This window comes from Hemitrygon akajei, chromosome 14, assembly GCF_048418815.1.
Source record: "Hemitrygon akajei chromosome 14, sHemAka1.3, whole genome shotgun sequence".
Taxonomy (NCBI): domain Eukaryota; kingdom Metazoa; phylum Chordata; class Chondrichthyes; order Myliobatiformes; family Dasyatidae; genus Hemitrygon; species Hemitrygon akajei.
The window spans coordinates 79019658-79045201 of NC_133137.1; the positions used below are offsets into that span (position 1 = coordinate 79019658).

General features: G+C 41.2%; 2 protein-coding genes across 3 annotated transcripts in view; one reads left to right on the plus strand and one right to left on the minus strand.

Annotated features, from left to right (window-relative positions):
* bend7 (BEN domain containing 7) overlaps positions 1–562 on the minus strand; it is a 74610-nt gene extending 74048 nt beyond the window's left edge. Inside the window, exon 1 of the mRNA XM_073065305.1 lies at positions 530–562. Within this exon, the coding sequence (XP_072921406.1) occupies positions 530–562 (33 nt within the window). The remainder of the gene's footprint in view (positions 1–529) is intronic.
* Positions 563–602: 40 nt separating this feature from the next.
* Positions 603–25544, plus strand: part of prpf18 (PRP18 pre-mRNA processing factor 18 homolog (yeast)) — a 29362-nt gene continuing 4420 nt past the window's right edge. The window contains exons 1-9 of one of the 2 annotated variants that reach the window (XM_073066415.1): positions 603–697; positions 2292–2369; positions 2904–2930; positions 9236–9340; positions 11895–12008; positions 14699–14845; positions 20611–20679; positions 22228–22368; positions 23717–23788. In XM_073066415.1, coding sequence (XP_072922516.1) covers positions 632–697; positions 2292–2369; positions 2904–2930; positions 9236–9340; positions 11895–12008; positions 14699–14845; positions 20611–20679; positions 22228–22368; positions 23717–23788 — 819 coding nt within the window. In that variant the 5' untranslated portion in view covers positions 603–631. The remainder of the gene's footprint in view (positions 698–2291; positions 2370–2903; positions 2931–9235; positions 9341–11894; positions 12009–14698; positions 14846–20610; positions 20680–22227; positions 22369–23716; positions 23789–25544) is intronic. The other variant, XM_073066416.1, reaches the window with a different exon arrangement.

A 25544-nucleotide genomic window follows, 5' to 3' on the forward strand; every position in this document is an offset into this window, starting at 1 on the left:
CATGATGAAGGAAGCCCTTAACCCTGCCAGTGATGGAAGACTTCATTGCTGCCCTAAATGCCAGCGGCGTAATGGTTTTAAGTAATTACATAGATGGAGAGGTATGGAGGGCTATAGTCTGGGTGTGGGTCAATGAGACTGGGCAGAGTAACTGTTTGGCATGGGACTAGATGGGCCAAAGGGCCTATTCTGTGCGCTCTGACTATGAATCTATGAGAGCAAGGTATCTTCATCAGAAGTTTTGCAGGGAAAACTTGCATCTTTACCAATTTGTTCTCAAAGTCCTGACGATAAGAAACTAATACCATTATGAAAAGCCCGTTCTTATTTCTTAAATGTTAAATACTATTAATCATTTTGCGAGCAAGCTTAAAATCCCAAGTACTAGGCCCATGGTATCTTTTACGTCCATCTGCGAAGGCAGACAATTGGACTTTGCTTTAAAGTTTTGCCTCGAAGGGGACACTTTGCTCGCTACCCACACATCTGACACGATAGATTTCCCCAACGTATCGTTGTCACATCCTACCGCCATGACAGCGGCCTCCCGAATACTACGCATGCGCGCTCACCGCGGCGGGGCTGTGCCCTTTGACCTTTTGCGTTTCCCGGTGGCCAGTGCGGCGCCGTCATGGAGACGCTGCGGGCAGAGATCGCCCGGAAGCGGCGGCAGGTGGAGGAACGGGAGCTGCTGGGGGTGAGACAGGGGTAGGGATGGAGTGGGTGAGGGAAGGAGGTGAACGCGTGCCGTAAGTGTGGGGGGTGTAGATGAGGGATTGAGGTGTTTTTGTGTATGTGATGAGGGTGGAGAAGGGTGAGTGGGTGGCGAAGTGGCAGAAGGAGGGTGCGGATGTGGGTGATAAAGGGAATTCGTGGGGAGAGAGAGAGTCGGGGAGCAGTTTGTATGTGTGTGAGGAAGGTTGAGGGGTTGTGGGGAATGATATAGGTGAGTAAGGGAGAGAGTGGCGGGCTGTTATATGGGGTGAGCGTGAGAGAGAAGGGTGATTGTTATGGTGGGCAAGAGAACGGGCAGGCGGTGGGAGAGCAGTGTGGAATTCGGGGATGGGCTATGGCTACTTCAGGAGCCCCTTTCAACATCCTCGTCCTCCGCGCCCCCGTTCCTATTTTGATGTTTACTTTTCTAAATTAGCTACAACGTCTGGTGATTTATGCTAGTTGGTGAACTGACACAATAGGAGTGTCTAACTCGAAGTTTGAAATTGACCCTAAATGGTGATATGCTCATCTGGACAAATTTGTGTGCCACTGTTGAATGGGCACATCTAGGAATGTGGCTTATATGTACAACTTTGAAGATCTATCCCAGACCCAACATATTGATGAAAAAATATTAATGATATAAAGAAGGCATGTCAGTGGCTATATTTAATTAGGTGTTTGAGGACATTTAGTATTATGTATGACATTTAGTATGTCACCAAAGACTCTGGCATGTTTCCACAGAAGTATTGTAGACAGCATTCTTACAGTCTTCATCATTATCTGGTATAGATGGGCCAATGCGTAGGACTGGAAAAAACTGCAGAGGGTTGCAGACTCAGCCGAATCAATCATGGGCATTAGCCTCCCTAGCACTGAGGACAACTTCAAAAGGCGATGCCTCAGAAGGTTGGCCACCATCCTTAAGGACTCCCATCACTCAGCACGTGCTCTCTTCTCATTGATATCATAAGGCAGGCAGTACAGGAGCTTGAAGACACTCATTCAATGTTTTTGAAGCAGGTTCTACCCCACAGCCATCAGATATCTGAATGGACAATGAACCAATCCATGAGCACTACCTCTCTTTTTGCATTACTTTTTAAATATATATTTCTTAATAAAATTTTTATTATTTTTATGTATTGAAATGTACCGCTACCACAAAACAACAAATTTCACAACGTAGGTCAGAGAAAATAAACCTGATTCTGATACTGGTTTCAGTGGTTGAGTAATATTAGTACAGTGATATAAAAGTTATTTCTTTCTCTTCTTGAATGCATGCAATGCATCAAGACTGCTATAATAAGTATTCTAGCACCTCTTCACAATATTTGTACATTGCTTTCCAAATTTCTGAATGATGAGCCCATGTACTTTACTTCACCATTTTTGCTTTCTATTTGCTCTACTTTTTAAATTAAATTTTAGGTATACTGTATATTTCTTAGTAATGTATAGTTGTTTATTATTATGTATTGCACTGTACTGCTGCAAATATGTCAGTGATACTAAACCTGATTCTGAGATGAAAATGAAGTGGTTATTGTTTTTTTCTGAAATTACAGGAATCAAAAAAGTACTTCAAGCGCAGTGACCTGACTCGGAAGGAGGAGGAGAATTATTTGGAGAGGTGTGGTTATAAGGTACTACTTTTGCATTTAATGGATAGCAGTAGTGAATGAATTTGTTAACACTAGAGATTCTGCAGATGCTGGAATCCTTCTCTCTTCCATTCTCCAGCCTGTCTCCCCCCCTTGTCTATTACTTCCCTATGATGTCTGTCCTCCTTCCCTTTCTCCCATGGTCCACTCTCCTATCAGATTCCTCCTTCTCCAGCCCTTTATCTTTTCCACCTATCACCTCCCAGCTCTCACTTCATCCCCCTTCCTCTACCCATCTTCCCCCCTCACCTGGCTTCACTATCACCTGCCAGTTTGTACTCCTTCCCCTCACTCATCATCTTATTCTGGCTTATGTCCCCTCCCTTTCCAGTCCCAATGAAGGGTCTCGGCCCCAAACCTCGACTCTTCATTCCTTTCTGTAGATGCTGCCTAACCTGCTGGGTTCCTCCAACATTGTGAATTAATTTATTGTTTTTTCTGTAATTGTTAAGACCATTACATGTTGCCAGTGAGACCACTTACAGCAAATATTCCCTATGAAACTTGTGTCAATAGGTTGTAAATGAGGAGCCGCCGATAAAGGTATGGGTTCAGAAACACTCTTGTTTTGAACTGCATGTGAGTCAGGTTTCTTGAGTGCATGAAAGCAATTGGTGAGTGAGCTGGGATTCCGTAGCTTGGCTTTGGGTTTTTGTGTTGATTGATTACATTTGGCTGGCCCCTTTATTTTTGTTTTTAGTTATTGGAATAAAATGTTTTTCAGTTATCAACCAAATAATTGTGGTAATTCATTGAAATAGTTTGCATGCTCACCACTTGCATTGCAGGTAGAGGTGTAGCTTTACCTGAGATTACCAAGCAAACATAGTACATTATACTGCTACTTAAATTACTTTTTCACACAACACAATACGTCTTCGATTAGCATGCTCTGACTCTCAGTAGTGAGTGGGCCACGACAGTATTCACATTTCTTAGGCCTAGCAAAGGATGGACTTGCATCTTCCACAGGGTAGAAGACAAAAGTTGGAAAAATGTTACCATGCAGTTATATACATCTTTGTTAATGGCTACAGTCTATTTTACTTGTGGGAGATTGCATAGATTTTATTGGTCTGGGGTTAAAAGGAAGAAGATTGGATGCAAATTTCAGATTCAAAGAGTACAGGACAAAATTTACAAGAATGTTGTTGGGTCTTGAGGACCCAAGTTGTAGGGAAAGATTGATAGTTCAAAAAAAATTGAGGGGTATAGATAGGTTTTCTCCCCCTGAGGTTGGGTGAGACTAGAACTAGAGGTCTAGGGTGAAGGGTGAATTATTTAAGGGGAACGTGAGGGGAACTACTTCACTCAGGTGGTGCGAGTGTGGAACAAGCTCCCAGCAGAAGTGGTGGATGTAGGTTTGAATGCAACATTTAAGAGAAGTCCAGACACAGATCGATATAAAATAATAGTTTAGCACAATTGAGATGGACTGGAAGGCCAGTTTCTGTGGTGGTGTGCTCTGCTGCAATAATTTGAATTATAATAAATTTACTTGTACAATTATATATTAATCTTTAAAAAATGTGTACTGGTGGTTAGGTTTGTAAGATTTTAACTTATTTTCAATATTATCCCAGGAGGGCTGCAGAATAATGTGGTCCATTGGCTATCTGAGAAGCAGGAGCTCCCATAAATATCAGAATATGATTACACGATACTGACATATGTCCTGTATCAGATGGAAGGAGGTGTCAGATCAGCAGTCGGCAGCTTGTTTCGGTAGCTTGCAGCAGAGGTGCTCATTTTCTTGGTCTCTGTCAAGGCAGGCTAGCTAATGTGACTTAAGCACACTTCTCAGCTGATCCACCGGTTGTAAGAAGGTAGACACCATTATGGACTTTATTTTGCTCAGATGCATATATGGCTAATTTCCAGGGACATTAAGTGGAGTACGTGGCTTCAAACAGTATCAACTTCCAGTTCTTATCAAACTGATGTGTACTGTACCTACACTGCTTTAATGCAGATTCCTGTTCCACCCAAGGTTGAAAGTAAATTTGTTATCAAAGTACTTATATGACACCATATACGACCCTGGAATTCACGTTCTTGTGGGTATAAACAGTAAATACAAAAATTACAATAGAAAGAATTAAAAAAACACACACAATGCACAAACAACCAAGATGCAAAAGACATACAAATACAAAAGGAAAAAGAAATCACAATAATAAATAATAAAAATGGAGAATTTGATTTGTAAAGTCCTTGAAAATGGGTCCGTAGGTTGTGGAAATAGTTCATTGTTGGGGTGAGTGAAGTTATCTGCTCTGGTTCAAGAGCCTGATGGTTGAGGGGTAATAAAAGGACCTCAAGTTCCAGGAGCCTGCCAATCCAACACAAATAGCCAGTGCTGGTTCGAGGTCCCTAAAAGGGAACTGATGACCTCATTAACTGTGACCTCAATCAGGCGCTAATATATTTTTAAAATCTAACAATTATGGATTGATTAATTCTTTCCTGCTATAATGCCAAATCTTACACAGGTAAGTTTCTATGTAAACAGCTGATAGCCACTTCTAGAGCTGCTCAGTTTAAAGGGCGTTCAGCGCTTTGCATTTTTTCTTGCACTTGGCTGCAAAAGAATAAAATGCTTATTTTTGTGGAGCAGTGTTAATACCTTGTGCATGAAATAAGTGGACAAATGTGTGTATGTGTGTGTGCACACACATTTGCATAGTGTTAGTAAATGCAGTCGAAAGTCGTCGTGTGGTTTTTAAAGATGTCTGCTTGCCTGCCTAGCATTGTTATTGACAGTTAAATGCCATTTTCCATTGGTGAAGGCATGGATGTTGAGCATGGAATACAAGGAAATTTATTCAATATCACCTTTTATCACGGCAAATAATAGAAATAGTTTTAAAATTCTTTAGTCAAGGATTTTTGGAATACTGGAATATCCCACGCAGAATCCCCTCCTTACATGTTGATTATGACTGAAGGTCTGTCAGAGAATATTTTGGCGATTAGTCCATTGGCGCATCATGTTACTATTGAAGAAAAGATGGATTTCAGATTACTATAGCAGTTTTGTCCAAAGCCATCCAGGTTATAGCTCTTCAGGAGCTGAACAGGTAATATCAGAATCAGGTTTATTATCACCGGCATGTGACATGAAATTTTAAAATGTGGTGAGAATTTCTGCTTTGAATTCTAGACTTCCATAAACTTACTGAATGAAATCATATTTTCTTAACTCCTTTTTGTATCTTCTTGCAATTAACTTAAACCCAGGGCCTCTAGTTGCTCGCGTCTCTGCTAATGAAAGCTAGTCTTTTCCATTTTCTTAACTTGTCTATGTCTCTTGCAATGTTGTATTCCTGAACTAAATGTCCCCTTTGTTTTGGTCCTGACCTCTTCACTCTGCCACCTCTGCTTTTCTCCTTTGTCCACTGGGATATGTTCCCTGGTTTCTGTCTTCACTTGTCGCTTCTCAGATTTAGAGTTCATTGTCTATTAACCACTCCAATTGAAACAGGCAGTCTTAATTATATAGGTCTTTCTGCCTGTTTGCATTGCATATGCTCTATCATAGTTATAGAGCACTATGGCACAGAAAAAGGCCTTTCAGCCTATCTAGTCCTTGCCAAATGTTATTTCGCTTAGTCACATCAGCCCACACAGTAGCCCTCCACACCCCTTCTAGTCCAGACTTTTCTTGAAATGTTGCAATTGAACTCACATTCACCACTTCTGCTGGCAGCTCATCCCAGGCTCTCACCCCGACTCTCTGAGTGAAAGTCCCCCCTCATGTTCTCCTTAAATGTTTCATTTTCCCCCTTAACCCATGACTTCTAGTTCTAGTTTTACTCGACCTCAGTGGAAAGAGCCTTCTTTTGTTTACCCTCCCTATGCTCTTTGTAATTTTGTATACCTCTATCCACTCTCCCTGCATTCTGCTATGCTCCAAGGTAAAAAAAAAAGACCTAACATATTTACCCTTTCCCTATAACTCAGACTCTCAAGTCCTGGCAATCCTGGTAATTTTTCTCTGTACTCTTTCAATCTCAGATCTTTCTTGTTGGCAGATGATCAGTACTGCACTCAGTACTCCAGATAAGGCCTCACCAACGTCTTGTATGTCTTCAGTATAACATCCCAACTCCTGTACTCAATACTCTGATTTATGAAGGCCAGTGTGCCAAAAGCTTTTCGATCCTGTGATACTACCTTCAAGGAATGATTGATCAATCTGTATTATAGAACTATATGCAGAAGTGAAAAATTTGGTTGGTCAGCAACCCACCGATTTAATCCTAGGGACAATTAAAGAAGATATGTCCCAGTTAAAGAAGACAAACATCCCAAATGTCCTTTTAACACCTTATCGTCATGTGTTGCCACATTCAGGGATCATTGGATTTTGTACTCTGGATATTTGCTCCTTTTAAGAGCAGCTTCTACTGCTCTGCCATCAGATTTCTGAATGGACAATGAGCCCATGAACTCCATCTCAATACTCTTGTTCCCATTTGCACTGCTTATTTTAACTTAATTTTATATATATATAGTACCATGTAAAAGTCTTAGGTGTGTCTGTGTGTGTATGTATAATATATATATATATATATATATATATATATATATAGAGAGAGAGAGAGCTCGGGTGCTTAAGACTTTTGCATGGTATTGTATTTATCAATGTGGAGTGGAGAGTGAGTTTGTAAGTCTGGCAGGAGCAAAGAATTTTGGAATGGCAAGGGTGGCCACCATGGGAGGGGTGTGGGACAGATGGCAGAGAAGGAGTGTCAGGGGTGGGGTCAGACACTCTCAGCTCTGAGACACCAGGCAAGGTCATTTGATTCCAAACAATTGGTTTATTTATCATTACAGAATGTCTCTGGTGCTTCCTGCTCCCTTCCCACTCTCTGTCCACATTAGTGACCCATATCAGAATCAGGGTTATCATCACTCACTGATGTCATGAAATTTTGCAGCAGTACAGTGCAATACATAAACTTACTGTAGTACTCTGTGTATTAATTATATTAATTTCAACTTATTGTAACTTATGTATTTTACATATTGCAATGTACTGCTGCCGCAAGTCAGCAAATTTCACAACATATGACAGTGATATTAAACCTGATTCTGATTCCTCGATAAGCCCTTGGGCTCTGCCATTCATTGTACGTCCCTAACATTATTAGTTTGCAGGGGACTCTCATTATTTCACATTTTGATGATCTCTACTTGTCAGATTTAGACTTGCTTGGAAGTAGCTGCTTCCAGTCTCAAATTCAGATTCTCTGATATTGAAATTGGTCTTCCTCCAATTCAAAGCATTAAATTCCAGTCTGCCCTTTGTCTGTCCCCTTTGTTGGGACCGCCCTGCAGCATTTTGCATTCCCTTTCTCTGCAGCCGTCCCTTAGAATCCAGGAGTGCAGAGAAGGTCTGTATGTAAGATCTGCCAGCTTTTAATCTCATTAGTTTCTTTAATATCTTTATTTATGCATTCACTGTTAGTTGCTTGCTTTATATAGAATGCTACTTGTGTGTAATAAACGTCTTGAGCGTCAGCTTTATTTGTCACATATACATTGAAACATACATTGAAATGCGTTGCTCGCGCCAATGGCCAGCACAGTACGAGCATATGCTGGGGACAATTGTCACCATGCTTCTGGTGCCAGCATAACATGTTCACAACTTACTGACCCAAAGCAGTACGTCTTTGGAACGTGGGAGGAAACTGGAGCATCCAGAAGAAACCACGCGGTCACTGGGAGAATGTACAAATTCCTCACAGATGGTGGCGGGAATTGAACCCTGATTGCAATCACTGGTGCTGTGAAGTGTTGCCCTAACTGTATAGTACCACACCACTGTCTTTACTAAATTTCATGAAATATTAGATTGAAGGTCCATTTCTTCATTAACCTAAATATAGTAGCTCTCTTTCCTGAGAAATATATTTTTCTTGTTTCAGAAAGCAATACGTAATGTAACTTAAAGAGCATAGAACAGCACAATGCAGGCTTCTGCCCACTATGCTGTGCCAAATTTATAAACGACTCTAAGATCAATCTAAACCTTCCCTTCAACATTGCCTAACATTTTTCTATCATCCATGTGCCTATCTAAGAATTTCTTAAATATCCCTAATGTATCTGCCTCTACCACCATGCGTGGAAGGGCATTCCTGCACCCACCAAACTCCGTGTGAATAAACTTACCTCTGACTTGCCCCCCTCCACTCACCTTAGAATCATGTTCCTTCGTATTAGCTATTGGCACCCTGGAGAAAATCCCTGGCTGTCCTCTCTTCTATGCCTCTTATAATCCACTTTCTGCTCCTTTGACTTCATGTGACCCTGATCTGGGGGCTAAGCAGGTGCTACACTTTGCCCAAAGGTGACCTGCAGGCCAGCATAGGGAAGGAGTGCTTTACACCTCCTTTGCTAGAGACGTAACTGCACCCCGCCAACCATAGTACAGGCAGCATCCTCATAAATTTTGTCTGCACCCTCTAAAGCTTCCATATCCTTCCTATAATGAGGTGACCAGAACAAACACAATATTTCAGGTATGGTCTAACCAGAGTTTTATAGAGCTGCAACATTACCTCATGGCTCCTGAACTTAATCCCCCCACTAATGAAAGCCAATGCACCATCTGCTGCCTTAACCACCTTATCAACTTGTGTAGCAATTTTGAGAAATCTATGGGTGTGTAACACAATATCCCCCACTGCTAAGAATCCTGCCATTACCCCTGCATTCTGCCTTCACTTCGACATTCCAGAGTGAATTTGTGTTTATGCGTTTACTTGGTGTGGTGGTGTAAGTTACAGGCTGGATCCTGCAGTAAAGAATTATTGCTGAATGCTGTCAATATACAGGTACAGTCGAAAACAAATGAACAAGATGATTCATCATTGTCACATCCAGTGCTTGAACTCGAGCTTGCAGAAGAGAAGCTACCAATGACCCTTTCCAGGCAAGAGGTACGTTTTTGTGCAGTAAATGGTTTCTATGTATAGAGGATTTTCAAAATGTTAATATTTAATCAGAATTTGTCTAATATATATATATTCAGTAATAGTGGGGAATTAAGTATTTTTAATGGGGTTTTGATACAAAATTGTCAAATATTAGTAGCTCTGTTTTATTAGTTAATCTATTGGAAAATACAGCAATATAAGACCATAAGATACAGGAGCAGAATTAGGCCATTTGGCCCATCAAGTCTGCTCCACCATTTCATCATGGCTGATCCATTTTCCTTCTCAACCCCAATATCCTGTCTTCTCCCTGTATCCTTTCATATCCTGACTAATCAAGAATATATCAACCTGTGTCTTAAGTATACTCAATGACTTGGCCTCCACAACCACCTTTTGCAACGAATCCCATAGATTCACAACTCCTAAAGAAATTCCTCTGCATCTCTGTTCAAAAAGGACATCCCTCTATTCTGATCCTCCTTTGGTGTGAACACTCAAGATTCAAGTCTATTTATCCAATTAAAATGTATCTATCACATATACATTGGAACATACAGTGAAACGCGTCATTTGCATTAACAACTAACACACTGAAGATGTGCTGGAGGCGGCCCATTAGTATCACTACACATACTGGTGCCAACATGGCGTGACTGCAATACTCAGTAGAGCAGACAGGGAGAATAAAGGTGTAGACTGTTTTATAGTGAGAATAAAATTCAGAAATCGGAGATGGAAAGGGAATTAGTCCTAGTTCAGGATTCCCTCAAGGTTAACCTGCAGATTGAATTGGCGGTTATAAAAGGCAAAGGATAGCATTCATTTCGAGCGGCCTAGAATATAAAAGCAAGGATGTACTGTTAAGGCTTTATGACGCATTGGTCAGACCGCACTTAGAATATTGTGAGCTATTTTTGCCCCTGTAATTAAGGAGAGATGCACAGGCCCTGGAAAGGGTCCAAAGAAGGTCCGTAAGCATTATCAACCTGTGAGAAGCATTTGATGGCTTCAGGCCTGAAATTAGAGTTTAGAAGGATGGTCGTACTAGGTGTGTGGGGGGGGGGGGGGGGGTGAATTTTAAGGAACCTGCTGGATACTGAAAGGCCTGGATAAGGTGAACGTGGAGAGAGTGTTTCTTGTAGTGGTAAATTCTAGCACAGTCTCATGATTAGGCTACGGTTAAATCGGGGTTGTTGGGAATTGCTGAGTGGCATGGCTTGAAGGACCAGAAGGGCCTATCCTGTGCTGTAAATCCCTTTGGAATTGGTCTAAGGAGGAATTTCTTCAGGGCTTCCTCCATCTTGTCAGTAGCTTCCTCTTGGTTTTCATTACAGTCAGTCAAACATCCCAGCTGGAGACTGAGGAATACCATCGCACTCAGATGTAGAAGGATTCTTCATTGCTGTTTCCGTAGCAATTTTGTTTTACCAGTCAGGGTTGTTAGCTCTGGAGCTGAACCCCTGGACCTGGAGGAACTGGTGGACCACTCTTAGTCTGGCCTCCAAACCACAAGTTTGTGGTCCTCTTTGACGTCAGCTTGAAACATTGCCTGTTTACTTCCCTCTTTAGATGCTACAAAATCTGGACATTATGATATTTCTATTTGTGGAAGGTCATTTTGAATAAATCAGCTGCTATGTTTTCTACAGTGCATCAGTGCAGTCAATCCAGTAGTACTTTATCCCAAGTGCTTCAGAATACCATGATAAACCTATATCTGGATGTCTTTTTCTACAAATCACTAACTTTGAAATTTGAAGGATCAGTTTTGAAAATGATTATTCTTCTCTTTAAAGTGTTTGGATGAGATTGCAGTAGGTGGTACTATTGTACCATCCCAGATTGAGGTTTAAAAGGAGCAGTGCTTCCTCAGTTAATGCAGCATAACTCCCTGAAGGGAAAACTCAGCACAGATGCTTGTCTCAAATCGAACGTTGCCATGTCCCCTGAGGGTGACATTGAAAGCTTTGTGTTTGCTCTTGCAAATCGTTGGAGTCAGCATTATTATTTTTCCTTCTGTTCAGCACAGGTTTTCCCCCATTCAAAGTTAAAATTAAATTTATCAAAGTACATATGTCACCCTGAGATTCATTTTCTTGCAGGCACACTCAATAAATCCATAATAGAATAATAATCACAGCAGAATCAATGAAAAACCGCACCAACTTTGGCATTCAAATAGTGTGCAAAAGACAAACAAAAAATAAATAAGCAATAAATATCAAGTCTATGAGATGAAGAATCCTTGGAAGTGAGTCCATAGCTTGTAGGAGCATTTCAGTGATGGGGAAAGCGAAGTTATATCCTTTGGTTCAAGAGTCTGATGGTTGTGGAGTGATAGCTTTTCCTGAACCTGGTGGCGTGAGTCTTGAGGATCTTGTACCTTCTTCCTGATGGCAGCTGCGAGAAGAGAGCATGTCCTGATGATGGATGCTAATTTCCTGCGACAGCATTTTGTGTAGATGCGCTTAGGTGGGAGGGCAGATGATGCCCAAAGAAGTGGCTAAGTCTAGCATTCCTGCAAAATTAAAATTAAATCTCATTCTCCTCCAAGGTAATTCGAAGGCTCCGTGAGAGAGGAGAACCAATTCGATTGTTCGCTGAGACAGACTATGAAGCCTTTCAACGTCTTCGGAAAATAGAAATCCTAACTCCTGAAATTAATAAGGTAATGTTACTTTTTGCATGAGTTGTAAAGCCTTTTTTTGAATCACATTTTTATCGAAGTATGGCCACTTCTTGAAGCTAGAACTTCATGCTGCTTATTTAAAAATGTAATTTGTGAAATATTTAACAGGAAAACATTGACAAAAGCAAATTATTCTATTGTAGAATTTTGGAACTACAAAAAATTTACATTTTCAGAACTTAATTTTTATAAGATGCATAAGTCACTGAAAGTCAACATGTTGGTGAAGTAAGCAAGTGTATTAGCTTTGTAATTGTCATATGCACCAAAATACAGTGAAAAACTTGGCTGTGTATATCAGCCATAAAGATCATACCAAAAATTAAATATATCTAGGTAGTATAAAGGAAAAACAATTACACAATGTAGAAAAGTACAGTGCAGATAGATAATAATGTGGGGGTCAAAAGACCATCTTATTGTAAGAGGGTCTATTCAATTGTGTTACAGTAATGAATGAAACTCTCTGAAAGACCCTGGTGGTATATGCTTTCGGGCTTTTGTATCAATGATTTGATTAATATTATAATGAGACAATTTAAATACAGGAATAAAAGTCTCACTGCAGTTGTATAAGGTTTTAGTGAGACTAACTACAGAGTTGTGTGCAGTTGTGGTCTTGGTGGGGGGGAGGGGAAGAAAAGGAGTAAACATTCACAAGGCTCATCCCAGGAATGATGAGTTTGTCATACGAGGAGGGCTTGTGTAGTGGAGGCCTGTATTGTCAAGTTTTTAGATAAATAAGAGGATATGAAATTGAAACTTGCATAATTTTTACAGGGTTCAGCAGGCTAAATGTAAGGAAAATGTTTCCCTTAACTGAAGAATTTAGATCCAGAATTCCAACTCAGTAAGGGATGGGACAATTAGTACTGAGATGAGAAATTTACTCAGAGGGTGGTGAATGTTTGGAATTCTCATCACTGGAGGGCTGTGGAGATTCTGTTGTAAGCTCATCCTGGGACATTCCCTCTTCTCTCCTTCTCCATTGGGCAAAATATACGAAACCATGTACCGCCAAGCTCAAGGACGCCTCCTACCCCACTGTTATATGCTATTAAATGTTCCCCTGGTATGAAAAGATGGACTCTTGTACTCATGACCTATATCAGGGATTCCCAGCCTTTTTTTAAGCAATGGACTATATTATGCAAGGGGTCTGTGGAGCTCAGGCTGAGAACCCCTGATCTATACCATTATGACCTTACCAGCACCTCACTTTCTGTAAATAACACCTTTATTTTGCATTCTGTTATCATTTTCACTTTTACTTTCTCAATGCACTGATGGAATGAAATGATCTGCATGGATGACATGCCAGGCAGTTTTTCACTGTACCTTCGTGAATGCAACAATCATAATAAACCAATATTCCAGTCTTATTAAAATTTTCAATTCAATGGAAATCAATAAAATTCCAAATAAGTGGATAACAAAAAACTCGAGGGATTGGGGATAGGTAAAAATAGTGCAAAGGTCAGTCAATCTTGATGAATGACAGAGTTCTGACTACATCACTGGCAGGCAATGAATTGTCACACACCATTGGTCTTGCTGGAACAAAGACTTAGGCTGGGTATTTGTGGGATTAATGAAATGAGAATGCATGATGACAGAGCAAGTGAGCTGCCACGGTGCTTCCATCTCTCCTCTCTACTCTCAGTCCTGCAGAATTTTGGCCCAAAGCATTGCAAATTTCTTTTCTCGCATTGATGCTGCTTGACCCACTGAGTTCCTTCAGCGGATTGTTTGTTGCTCCCAATTCCAGCTTTGAAATCTCTTGTGTCTTCACCTGGATATTGCCTAGAATAGAAGGCTTTACTTGTAGGGAGAGATTGGGTAGGCTGGGTTAACTCTAACTGCAACACAGATGCTGATAGGTGACCTTATAGAGATTTATAAAATTATGAGGGGCGGAGATAAGGTAGGCAGACCTTTTCCTCGCGTGGGTGTGTTCCAAAACTGGCAGATATAGGTTTAAGGTGAGAGGAAAAGAATTTAAGAGAGACCTGAGGGGCAGGTTTTCACACAGAGGTGGGTATCTGGAACAAGCTGCCAGAGGAGGCAGTTGAGGCAGATACAATTACAATGTTACACTGGTGCAACAGAGCCTGGTGGTCGCATGGTGGTCATCCTCAATGGGGTATTTTGAAACACAAGAAGGCCTGTAGGTTCATAGTAAATTTATTATTAAAGCACATAGATGTTACCATGTACAACCCTGGGATCATTTTCTTGCAGGCATTCACAGTAAATACAAAGAAGCAAAAGAAAACCCTAAATAATATTAATAAATAAGCAATAAATATCAAAATCGAGATGAAGAGTCCTTGAAAGTGAGTCCATAGGTTGTGGGAACAGTTCATTGTTGGGGTGAGTGAAGTTGAGTGAAGCTAACCCCTCTGGTTCAAGAGCCTGATGGTTGAGGGGTAATAACTGTTCCTGAACCTGTTGGTGTGAGTCCTGAGGCTCCTGTACCACCTTCTCAATGGCAGCAGTGAGAGTAGAGCCTGGCCTGGATGGTGGTGGTCCTTGACAGTGGATGCTACATTCCTGTGACTGTGCTCTGTGTAGATGTGCTCAATGGTGGGGAGCAAGAAATCCAGCTACAGAACAGGATTGTTCTGATGAGGAGGTCTAGCTGTTAAATTCATTATTACTTCCCACAGGGTTTGAGAAACGACTTAAAAGCTGCTATGGATAAGATAGACCAGCAGTATTTGAATGAGATTGTGGCCGGACAAGAGCAAGGTGAAGAGGAGGAACAGAATGACCTAAAAGTTCATGAAGAAAACACCACGATAGAGGAGCTGGAGGTAAGAACTGTGTGTTGATTTCCACCTTGCTCATCAGATTTGTCTAAAGGAAAGTTCAACAAAAGTTTTAAATCTTTCTGCAGACTGCAATTGCTGAATTTGGAGTAAAAAAAATAAACTCCTGGAGGAGGTCAAAGTTTGAAGTAAATTTATTATCAAACTATGTATATGTTATCACATACTATCCTGAGATTAATTTTTTGCAAGCATTCACAGGAAAACAAAGAAATAAAATAGAGTTAGTGAAAAGTTACGCACAAATGACAGATAAACAACCAATGTGCGAAAGAAGACAAACTGCAAATAATAAATAAATAAGACTGAGAACATGAGTTGTAGAGTCCTGAAAGTGAGCCTATAGGTTGTGGAATCAGTTCATTGCTGAGGTGAGTGAAGTTATCCACTTCACTCAGTATTATGCAGCATCTCTGGAGGGAAAATGACAGTTTCAGGTTGAGATCAGGTGAAATGGCAACTCTCCATTTCACTTCACAGATGCTGCCGGACCTGCTGAGTTCCTCCAGCAGTTTGTCTTTTTTTTTGCATTTAAATCTGCTCTGATCATTGATTTTATTATTTAGCACTGTCTTGCAGAGAGAATGGGAATTTGGAGCAGCAAATGGTCAAACTACTGGGCGGGGAAGGGTTAGTTGGGAATCTTTTCTTTTAAAATGCTTTGGGATTATAGGCATCGTTGTTTGGACCAGCATTTATTGCCTTTGAGAAGTTGCTGATGTTCCTACATGTTCATTATCTGATTTCTACTGGTTTTGTTCTGTAGAAGAGGCCCTTCGACCTATCTAATCTGTGCAAAACCATTAAGATAGATAGATAGATACTTTATTCATCCCCATGGGGAAATTCAACTTTTTTTCCAATGTCCCATACACTTGTTGTAGCAAAACTAATTACATACAATACTTAACTCAGTAAAAAATATGATATGCATCTAAATCACTATCTCAAAAAGCATTAATAATAGCCTTTAAAAAAGTTCTTAAGTCCTGGCGGTTGAATTGTAAAGCCTAATGGCATTGGGGAGTATTGACCTCTTCATCCTGTCTGAGGAGCATTGCATCGATAGTAACCTGTCGCTGAAACTGCTTCTCTGTCTCTGGATGGTGCTATGTAGAGGATGTTCAGAGTTTTCCATAATTGACCGTAGCCTACTCAGCGCCCTTCGCTCAGCTACCGATGTTAAACTCTCCAGTACTTTGCCCACGACAGAGCCCGCCTTCCTTACCAGCTTATTAAGACGTGAGGCGTCCCTCTTCTTAATGCTTCCTCCCCAACACGCCACCACAAAGAAGAGGGCGCTCTCCACAACTGACCTATAGAACATCTTCAGCATCTCACTACAGACATTGAATGACGCCAACCTTCTAAGGAAGTACAGTCGACTCTGTGCCTTCCTGCACAAGGCATCTGTGTTGGCCTAGTCATCCTAGGCATCTGCCTAGTCCCACTGTCCTGCACACAGATCATAGTCCTCCATACCCTTTCCATCCGTTTACCTATCCAAATTTCTCTTATGTGTTGAAATCGGACCCAAGTCTACCACTTCCACTTCCACACATTCTATGCTCTCACCACTTCTGAGTGAAGAAGTTCCCCCTTAAACATAGAAGCAAAGACATAGAAACATGGAAAATCTACAGCACATTACAGGCCCTTCAGCCCACAATATTGTGCTGACCATGCAACCTACTCCGGAAGCTGCCTAGAATTTCCCTATCACATAGCCCTCTATTTTTCTAAGCTCCATGTACCTATCTAAGAATTTCTTAAAAGACCCTATTGAATCTGCCTCTACCACTTTTGCTGTCTGTGCATTCAATTCACCCAATGCTGTCTGTGTGGAAAAACTTGCCTCTGACATCCCCCCTGTACCTACTACCAAGCACCTTAAAACTATGCCCGTTCATGTTAGCCCTGGGGGAAAAGCCTCTGGCTATCCACACGATCAATGCCGCTCATCATCTTATATACCTCTATCAGGTCACATCTCATCCTGTCTCGCTCCAAGGAGAAAGGGCCAAGTTCATTCAACCTATTCTCATAAGGCATACTCTCCAATCCAGGTAACATCCTTGTAAATCTCCTCTGCACTCTCTCTATAGAATCCACAGCCTTCCTGTAATGAGGTGACCAGAACTGAACACAGTACTCCAAGTGGGGTCTAACTAAGGTCTTGTATAGCTGTAACATTACCTCACGACTCTTGAACTCAGTCCCATGGTTGATGATGGCCAACACACCATACGCTTTCTTAACAACACTGTTAAGCTGCACAGCAGCTTTGAGTGTCCTATGGACACAGACCCCAAGAACTCTCTGATCCTCCAAACTGTCAAGACTCTTATTATATTCTGTCTTTAAATTTGACCTACTGAAATGAACTACTTCACACTGATCAGGGTTGAACTCCATCTGCCACTTCTCAGCCCAGTTCTGCAACCTATCAATGTCCTGCTGTAACCTCTGATAACCCTCCAGACTATCCACAGCATCTCCAACTTTTGTGTCATCAGCAAACTTGCTCACCCACCTTTCTACTTCCAGGTCATTTATAAAAATCACAAAGAAGAGGGGTCCCAGAACAGATCCCTGTGGAACACTACTGGTCATCATCTTCCATGCAGCAAATGAAACATTTCACCATTTAAGCAGTTAACCTTTCACCATTTTAACCCATGACCTCTAGTTCTAGTCTTGCCCAACCTCAGTGGAAAAAGCCTGCTTGCATCTACCCTATCTATATTGCTTATCATTTTGTATAGTCTACATAATTTTCTATGTTCCCTCATTCTCCTATGCTCCCGGAAAAAAGTCCTATCCTATTCAACCTTTCCTATAACTCAGATCCTTAAGTCCTAGCAACATTGTTGTAACTTGTATTTATAACATTACTTTGTACTTGTTGGGCAAAAAAAAACTGGTGTTTGTCACTTTCTCACTTCCCCCACTATTCAAACCTGCACAGATGTGACAGAAATGGAGCTGGAGGTTTGCTGGGGGGGGGGGGGGGGGTGGCGTCCTTCACCCCTCATCCATGGAGAAAGTAAGTGGCCTTAGCCAGAGTTCCTCACAGTCTAAGTCATCTCTAAGAGCAAGAATCCAGAGCCCTTGTGTGCTCTGGTGAACATTGTGGACATGCTATGTTGGCGCTGGAATGTGTATTGATACTTGTAGTCTGCCCCAGCACATCCTTGGGTATGTTGGTTGTTAACGAAAACCATGCTTTTCACTCTATCTTTCGATGTACAGTACACGTGATAAGTCTGTGCAGATTGATGATAATATCTCTTCCTCACTGGTGATCAACACCAGAGCACCTCAGAGCTGTGTGTTTAGCCCACTGCTCTACTCTGTCTATACCCTTCACTGTGTGGCTAGGCATAGCTGAAATACCATCTATAAATTTGCTGATGATACAACCCATTATTGGTAGAATCTCAGATGGAGACGAGAGGGCGTACAGGAGCAAGATACGCCACCTGGTGGAGTGGTGTGGTAGCAACAACTTTGCACTCAACATCAGTAAGACTAAAGAGCTGATTGTGGACTTCAGGAAGGGTAAAATGAAGGAACACATACCAATCCTCATAGAGGGATCAGAAATGGAGAGAGTGAGCAGTTTCTGTTTCCTGGGTGTCAAGATCTCTGAGGACCTAACCTGGTCCCAACACATCGATGCAGTTATAAAGAAGGCCAGGCAACATCTATATTTCATTAGGAGTTTGAAGAGATTTGGTATGTCAACAAATACACTCAAAAACTTCTATAGATGTACTGTAGAGAGCATTCTGACAGGCTGCATCACTGTCTGGTATGGGGGGTGGGGGGGCTACTGCACAGGACCGAAACAAGCTGCAGAGGGTTCTAAACTTAGTCGGCCCCATCTTGGGTACTAGCCTACAAAGTACCCAGGACATCTTCAAGGAGCAGTGTGTCAGAAAGGCAGCGTCCCATTATTAAGGGCCTCCAGCACCCAGGGCATGCCCTTTTCTCACTATTACCATCAGGTAGGAGGTACAGAAGCCTGAAGGCACACATTCAACAATTCAAGAACAGCTTCTTCCCTCTGCCATCCGATTCCTAAATGAACATTGAACCTGTGAACACTACCTCACTTTTTTAATATATATTTCTGCTTTTTGCACGATTTTTAATTTATTCAATATACTATAATTGATTTATTTGCTTATTATTTTTATTCTTCTATATTAAACTGCTGCTGCTAAGTTAACAAGTTTCATGACACATGCTGGTGATATGTAAACTGATTCTGAATTATTTTGCTCAAACTTTTACTGACATGCTTTCTTGAGCAGTAAAAGATAATAGTTATGTCGCCTGAAGTAAAAACCAAATGCTGGAAATTCATGGCATGTCAGAGTATTTGAATTGAGTACAGCAGAATTACTGTGGTAGATTAATGTCAGTCCCCCTGCTCCCAACCCTCATATTCCCAGTATTTTCTGATTTTATTGCCATGTGACAGAGATCAGTCATTAACAGGGTCGTCGTCATCATCATTATGTGCTGTATTGTATGACTTGTGCAATCGTGGTCTTTCCATATCCATGATTGTTCTTGGCAAATTTTTCTGCTGAAGTGGTTTGCCATTGCCTCCTTCTAGGCAGTGTCTTTACAATACAGGAGACCCCAGCCATTATCAGTGCTCTTCAGAGACTGTCTACTTGGTGTCAGTGGTTGCATAACCAGGACTTGAGATATGTACCAGCTGCTCATATGACCATCCACCACCTATTTACACCTCCATTGGTAGAGACGTATCTCCACCCCGCTTCACCAGGGTAGTCAAAAACTAGGAGGCATATATTTAAGGTGGGAGAGGAAAGATTTAATAAAGACCTGAGATTTAAGAGGCATGCCAGTGGCTATACTTCACCACGTATTTGAAGATATTATTTTGTTATCAAAGACTTGAGCAAATTTCTGCAGATGTATAGTGGAGAGCATTCTTACGGGTTGTATCACCACCTGGTTTGGAGGCTGCAATCCACAGGATCGAAAAAAGCTGCAGAGCCAGTTCCATCATGAGCACTACCTTCCCCACCACTGAGAACATCCTCAAGAGGTGGTACTTCAAGAAGGCAGCATCCGTTATTAAGAACCCTTCTGCTGATTACTGCCATCAGCGAAGAGGTACTGGGTCCTGAGGGTGCATACCCAACATTATGGAACAGCTTCTTCCACTCCACCATTAGATTTCTGAATGGTCATGAACCATGAACATTACCTCACTATTTTGATCTTTTAGCGCTGTTTTATTTTTAAACTTATTTCTTATTGTAACTTACAGTAATTTTAATTTTGCACTGTGCTGCTGCCACAAAACAACAAATTTCACAACATTTATCAATGGTAATCTGATTCTGAGGGATAACTTTTTCATGCAGAGTGCTGAATGTATGGAACAAACTGACAGAGGAAGTACCATTTAAGCAGCACTTCAATAGATACTGTACATGGAGAGATGGGGCTTGGAGGGATATGAGCTGAATACCGGAAATGGGGACCTGCCGGGTGGCACCCAGGTCAGCATGGACTGGTTGGATTGAAGTGCCTCTATCAGTGCTATGTTGCTCTATCAATAATCTTTTGAATATTAAGTGGTAGGACCAGGACATATCTATTGCTGAAGTGATTCAGAGTTGTTTTCTTGTTGTATTAGCTGCTAAGTGGTTAATTTTGAAAGCTTTAACACAGTAGTAATAAATGTTTGTTTTCCAATGCAGGCGTTGGGTGAGTCCTTGGGTCAGGGTGATGACTATAAAGACATGGACATTATAACCAAAGTTCTGAGGGTAAGTTCAAGTTTAATTGTCATTCAACCATACACATGTATACAGTTTAGGGAAGCATCATTCCGCCAGGTGCTAAAGTGCGATACACAGTACATACAGTCACACACAGCACATACAGTTATGATGGCACTATACAGTCACAAAAATAGTATTAGCATAAATCTCTGGAGTGGCATGGCCTGAAGATTGATGATGAATGCAGTGCTGTCCTGGAGCCACTTTTCCGTGAGAACAAGCACAAGGCAGTTCCTCATCTCACGCTGGGTCAGCCACAGATGAAGGCAATCCAGCTTGTCTTCCAGGCCGTTACTAGTATGTTGATAAAATATTCTTCTGTCTGGAGTGTTGTACTTATAAGGAGAGAATTTGGTAGGTTGGACTTGTTCTCAATGGAACATAGGGGTACAGTTTTGGGCGGGGGGTATGAAATTTAAAAGAAATTTGAGGGGTAATATTTTTCACAAGTGGTGAGTTCCTAGAATGCATGAAGAGGTGGTAGAGGCAGATCCATGTGCATGTTTAAAAGACGTTCTGGACAAAGTCAAAGTCAGAATATTATCAAAGTACGTACTGTGTCTGTCACTATGTACTACAGTGAGATTCGTCTTCTTGCAGGTATTTACAAATAAATAAAGACATGCTATAGAATATATGAAAAACTATACAAAATGAAGACTGACACAGAATTGACGTGCAAAAGTACTTGGATAGGAAAGAAGCAGAGGGATCTGGATTTAATGTGGGCAAATGGGTTTAGAGTGGATAGACTTCATGGCTGGCATGGATAAAGTGGGCCGTGAGACCCTGATAGTGATTTACTCGTTAACTTGTTAATTAAACTGATGAATTCTCCTAGATTTTCACAGATTTCGTTATGTACTCTTAAATGTTTTTATCTCAACCGCATTGTTTAAATATGGATATGTTGTCCTAAGGTATTGTAGTTGAGATTGTGTTGCTGTTACAAGTTTTGGCTCCAGAAATGGTAATCATGACAGCTGTCTTGTTTTCTTGCTGTGTTTTCACTGCTCACAATCTAATTATACAATCAGTATCGTAAAATAATAATAAAAAATTACAACACAGGAGGGTGCCATTTGGTTCCTTGTGTCTGTGCTAACGAAGAGTCATTGTCTTTGGAATAGAACGTGAGTGTGAAATCCCATTACTGATGTACAAGTTCACAGCGGTTAGCATAATGTTTTTCAAGTTCAATTCCCACCACTGCGTTTAAGGAGTTTGTACGTTCTCCCTGGATGGGTTTTCTCCAGGTGCTCCAGTTTCCTGTCATGAAGATGTACAGGCGAGGGTTAGGAAGTTGTGGGCATGCCATGTCAGCACCGGAAGCATTGCGACACTTGTGGGCTGCCCCCAACACATCGTCAGGCTGTGTTGGTCACTGACACAAATGACACATTTCACTATTGTGTTTCAATGTACATGTAATAACTAAAGCTAATCTTTAAATCTTTATCTTTTTTGATAAAACTAATTATTGTAATCTATTTTGTAAGGCACTCTAATCAACTTTTATTTTTTCTCATTTAGTTTCTTCTCGGTGTTTGGGCAAAAGATCTAAATGCTAGAGAGGATTATTTAAAGTGCAGTGTACAGGGTAAACTGGCCGGAGCAACTCACAAGCAGACGGAATCCTACTTAAAACCTCTCTTCAGGAAACTTCGGAAAAAGGTAAGAAGCCTCTTCAGAAAGTGCTGCATCCAGAGGTTATGTTACAGCTTTATTGCAGCTTTTTAAAACTCCCATTAGGCTGCATCTGGAGACTTGCACGCAGTCTTGATCATCGCATTTGTAGGAAGAGTGTCGAAGCTTTGGAGCGGGTACAGAAAAGGTTTACTAGGATGCTGCCCAGATTAGAGAGCATGTGCTATATTGAGAGGTTGGGCAAATTTGGGTTGTTTTCTCTGGAGCGGCGGAGGCTGAGGGGAGATCTGATTGTGGTTTATAAGATTATGTGAGGTGTAGATAGAGTAGACAGACAATTTCTTTTTCCGAGGGTTGAAATTTCTAATACTGGAGGGCATGCATTGAAAGTGAGAGAGGGTAATTTCAAAGGAGATGTGATGGAAGTAATGAGAAGAGGGTCCTGAAGCAGGATATTGCAAGTGCTGGCAATCAAAATAAAAGCAGAAAATACTGGTAATACGCATTAGCTCTGAGTGGATTGAGAACTATTTAATGCATTATGTCAGTGACTGTTTGTCAGTTTTGAACAGCTAAGCATTTTCAGTAATCAAAACGTAACAATGAACATTCCCCAGCAATGGAGATTAAAATGTCTGTAGCAATTTTAATTTAAAAGGTTTAAATTAACTTTTTAATGCTGAATAATTCTGATTGTATAAGAAATCCATAATCCTTGGGCAACTTGTCCTTCGCCCTCTCAGTCTGCTGGTACTTCATTAGAAAGCTGACATTCATAATTAATGAAATTTTTCCTCTCATTATTGACTTTGATATATGTTTGGCAATGCCCAGGCTGTTAATGAGAAGACAATCGAGTCAGTCATGATTATATAGGACATGTATACAGAAAGGTGCCGGAGGAGGGCCAATAACATCTTGAAGGATCCCACACACTCAGCTCACGGACCGTTTGTCCTACTCGCATCAGGGAGGAGACTGTGTAGCATACACGCCAGGACCACTAAGCTCAAAAACAGTTACTTGCTGCAAGCCAACACCTCCACCCACTGACCCACCCCTCCACACACCCAAACACCACTACTTTATCATTTCCTCTGAGAGTCACTTTACGTAGACACTCCTGTGCCTAGCATCACTTTATGGACATAGTCAGTCTTTGTATATAAGCTATAGAATGTATTTAGTGTTTTTAAAAATTATTATTGTGTTCTTTATTTTAGTGTTTTTTTTGCGCTCCTTCAAAATTGGAGTAATGATTATTTTGTTCTCCTTTACACTTGAATATTAGTGCTGACATTAAATTGCTGAGATTCCATGAATTATGATCCATTTGAAATGTTGAAATGAGTGCACGTTTCTTTTTCTTCCCCAGACTTTGCCACAGGACATCAAAGAATCTATAACTGATATTATCAAGTTCATGTTACAACGGGAGTATGTTAAGGTATATTGATCCAATTACTAGACATCATTCACTCACTATTTTATGGAGTTTAGAACTTAAAGTGAATAAGATGAATTTTTTGAAAGGTTGTTTGTCAGTTAAATATCAATATTTTTGTAGGAAAAGTTTAGACTTTAGGATATAGAACAGAACAGTACAGGCCCTTCAGCCCACAATGATGTGCTGACTTGTATAAACCCACTCTGTGACCAATCTAACTCCTCCCTCCTAAGTAGCCCATAATCATCCATTTTTCTAGCACCCGTGTACCTTGCTAAGAGTCTCTTAAATGTCTGTAATGTATCTGCCTCCACCACCACTCCCAACAATACAATTCTGTCACGTGCCACTCTATGTTATAAAACAAAATGCCTCTGACATCTCTAAACTTTCCACTACTCACCTCAAAAGGATGTTCTCTGTATTTGTCCTCTCCCTTGCCCTTTTCCCAACTATGATTCCCCTCTTCCTGCTCCCTTCCCACTCTCAGTCCACAAAAGAGACCCATGTTGCTTGTGCGGAGCAGAGGCAACAATAAAGCAGCAGGGTTAAACGATCTCACTGAGTCATGTTAGACATGGTACATGCTGAGCAACTTACTGTATGGGAGGAACAAACCAGGCCCACCGAGACAAAAACGTGCACTCGAAAGCTCGTGCAAAAAGAGCCTTCTGCCCATAGGTGAATCAGCTGGTTGCTGGGAAAAGGTCTTCACTGTCCACTGTAACTATATCTCTCATAATTTTAATTTTATGCACCTTTAACAAGTTGCCTCTCATCATCCTCATTCAACCTTTTCACGTCAGACAAGCCCTGTAATCCACGCAGTATCCTGATAAATTTCCTCTGCATCCTCTCTAAAGCTTCCACATCCTTCCTAAATTGAGGTGACCAGAATTAAACATAATACTCCATATGTTTCTAACCAGACACTTATAGAGTAGCAAGGCAATGTTGCAGTTCTTGAACTCACTCCCCCCACCCAAATAACAAAGGTCAACACACCATATGCCTTCTTAACAACCCTATCAACTTGCATGGCAACTTTGAGGGATCTACAGTACTGTGCAAAAATCTTAGGCACATATATCTATAGCTAGAGTGCCTCAGACTTTTGCACAGAACTGTATTTGTCAGTGTGGAGTTTGTAAGTCTGGTGGGGGCAAATGATGTTGGGAATGGTGAGGGTGAAGCACTGTGGGAGGGGTGTGGGACGTGGCAGAGAAGGCATGCCAGGCTGGGGGGTTGGCACAGGAGCAGGCACACCAGGCAAGGTCATTTGATTCTAAACAATTGGTTTATGGATCATTACAGAATGTCTTTCTGGTACTTTCTGCTCTCTGCCCTCTCCCTTCCCCTTCCCTTTTCCCAATCATGATTCTCCTCTTCCTGCCCCCTTCCTACGTGTTTTTCCTCCGGGTGCTCCTCCCACATTCCACAGATGTACACATCAGGGTTAATAACTTGTGGGTATGCTATGTTGGCACCAGAAGACTGGCAACACTTGTGGTCTGCTCCCTTGCATCCCCTGACTGTTGGTCAGTAATGCATTTCAATATATGTGTTGATATTTCAATGTACACATAAATAAAGCTAATCTCTTTATACTTTCCCAGTTTTACATTCTCAGTGCAATCATGTTCGAAACCAGGGGTACCCAAACTGGGTTCCATGGTCCCCCTCAGTTAATGGTGGGGGTCTGTGCAATAAAAAACATTGGGAACCTCTATTCTAAACCAATGAGTATCAACTCAAT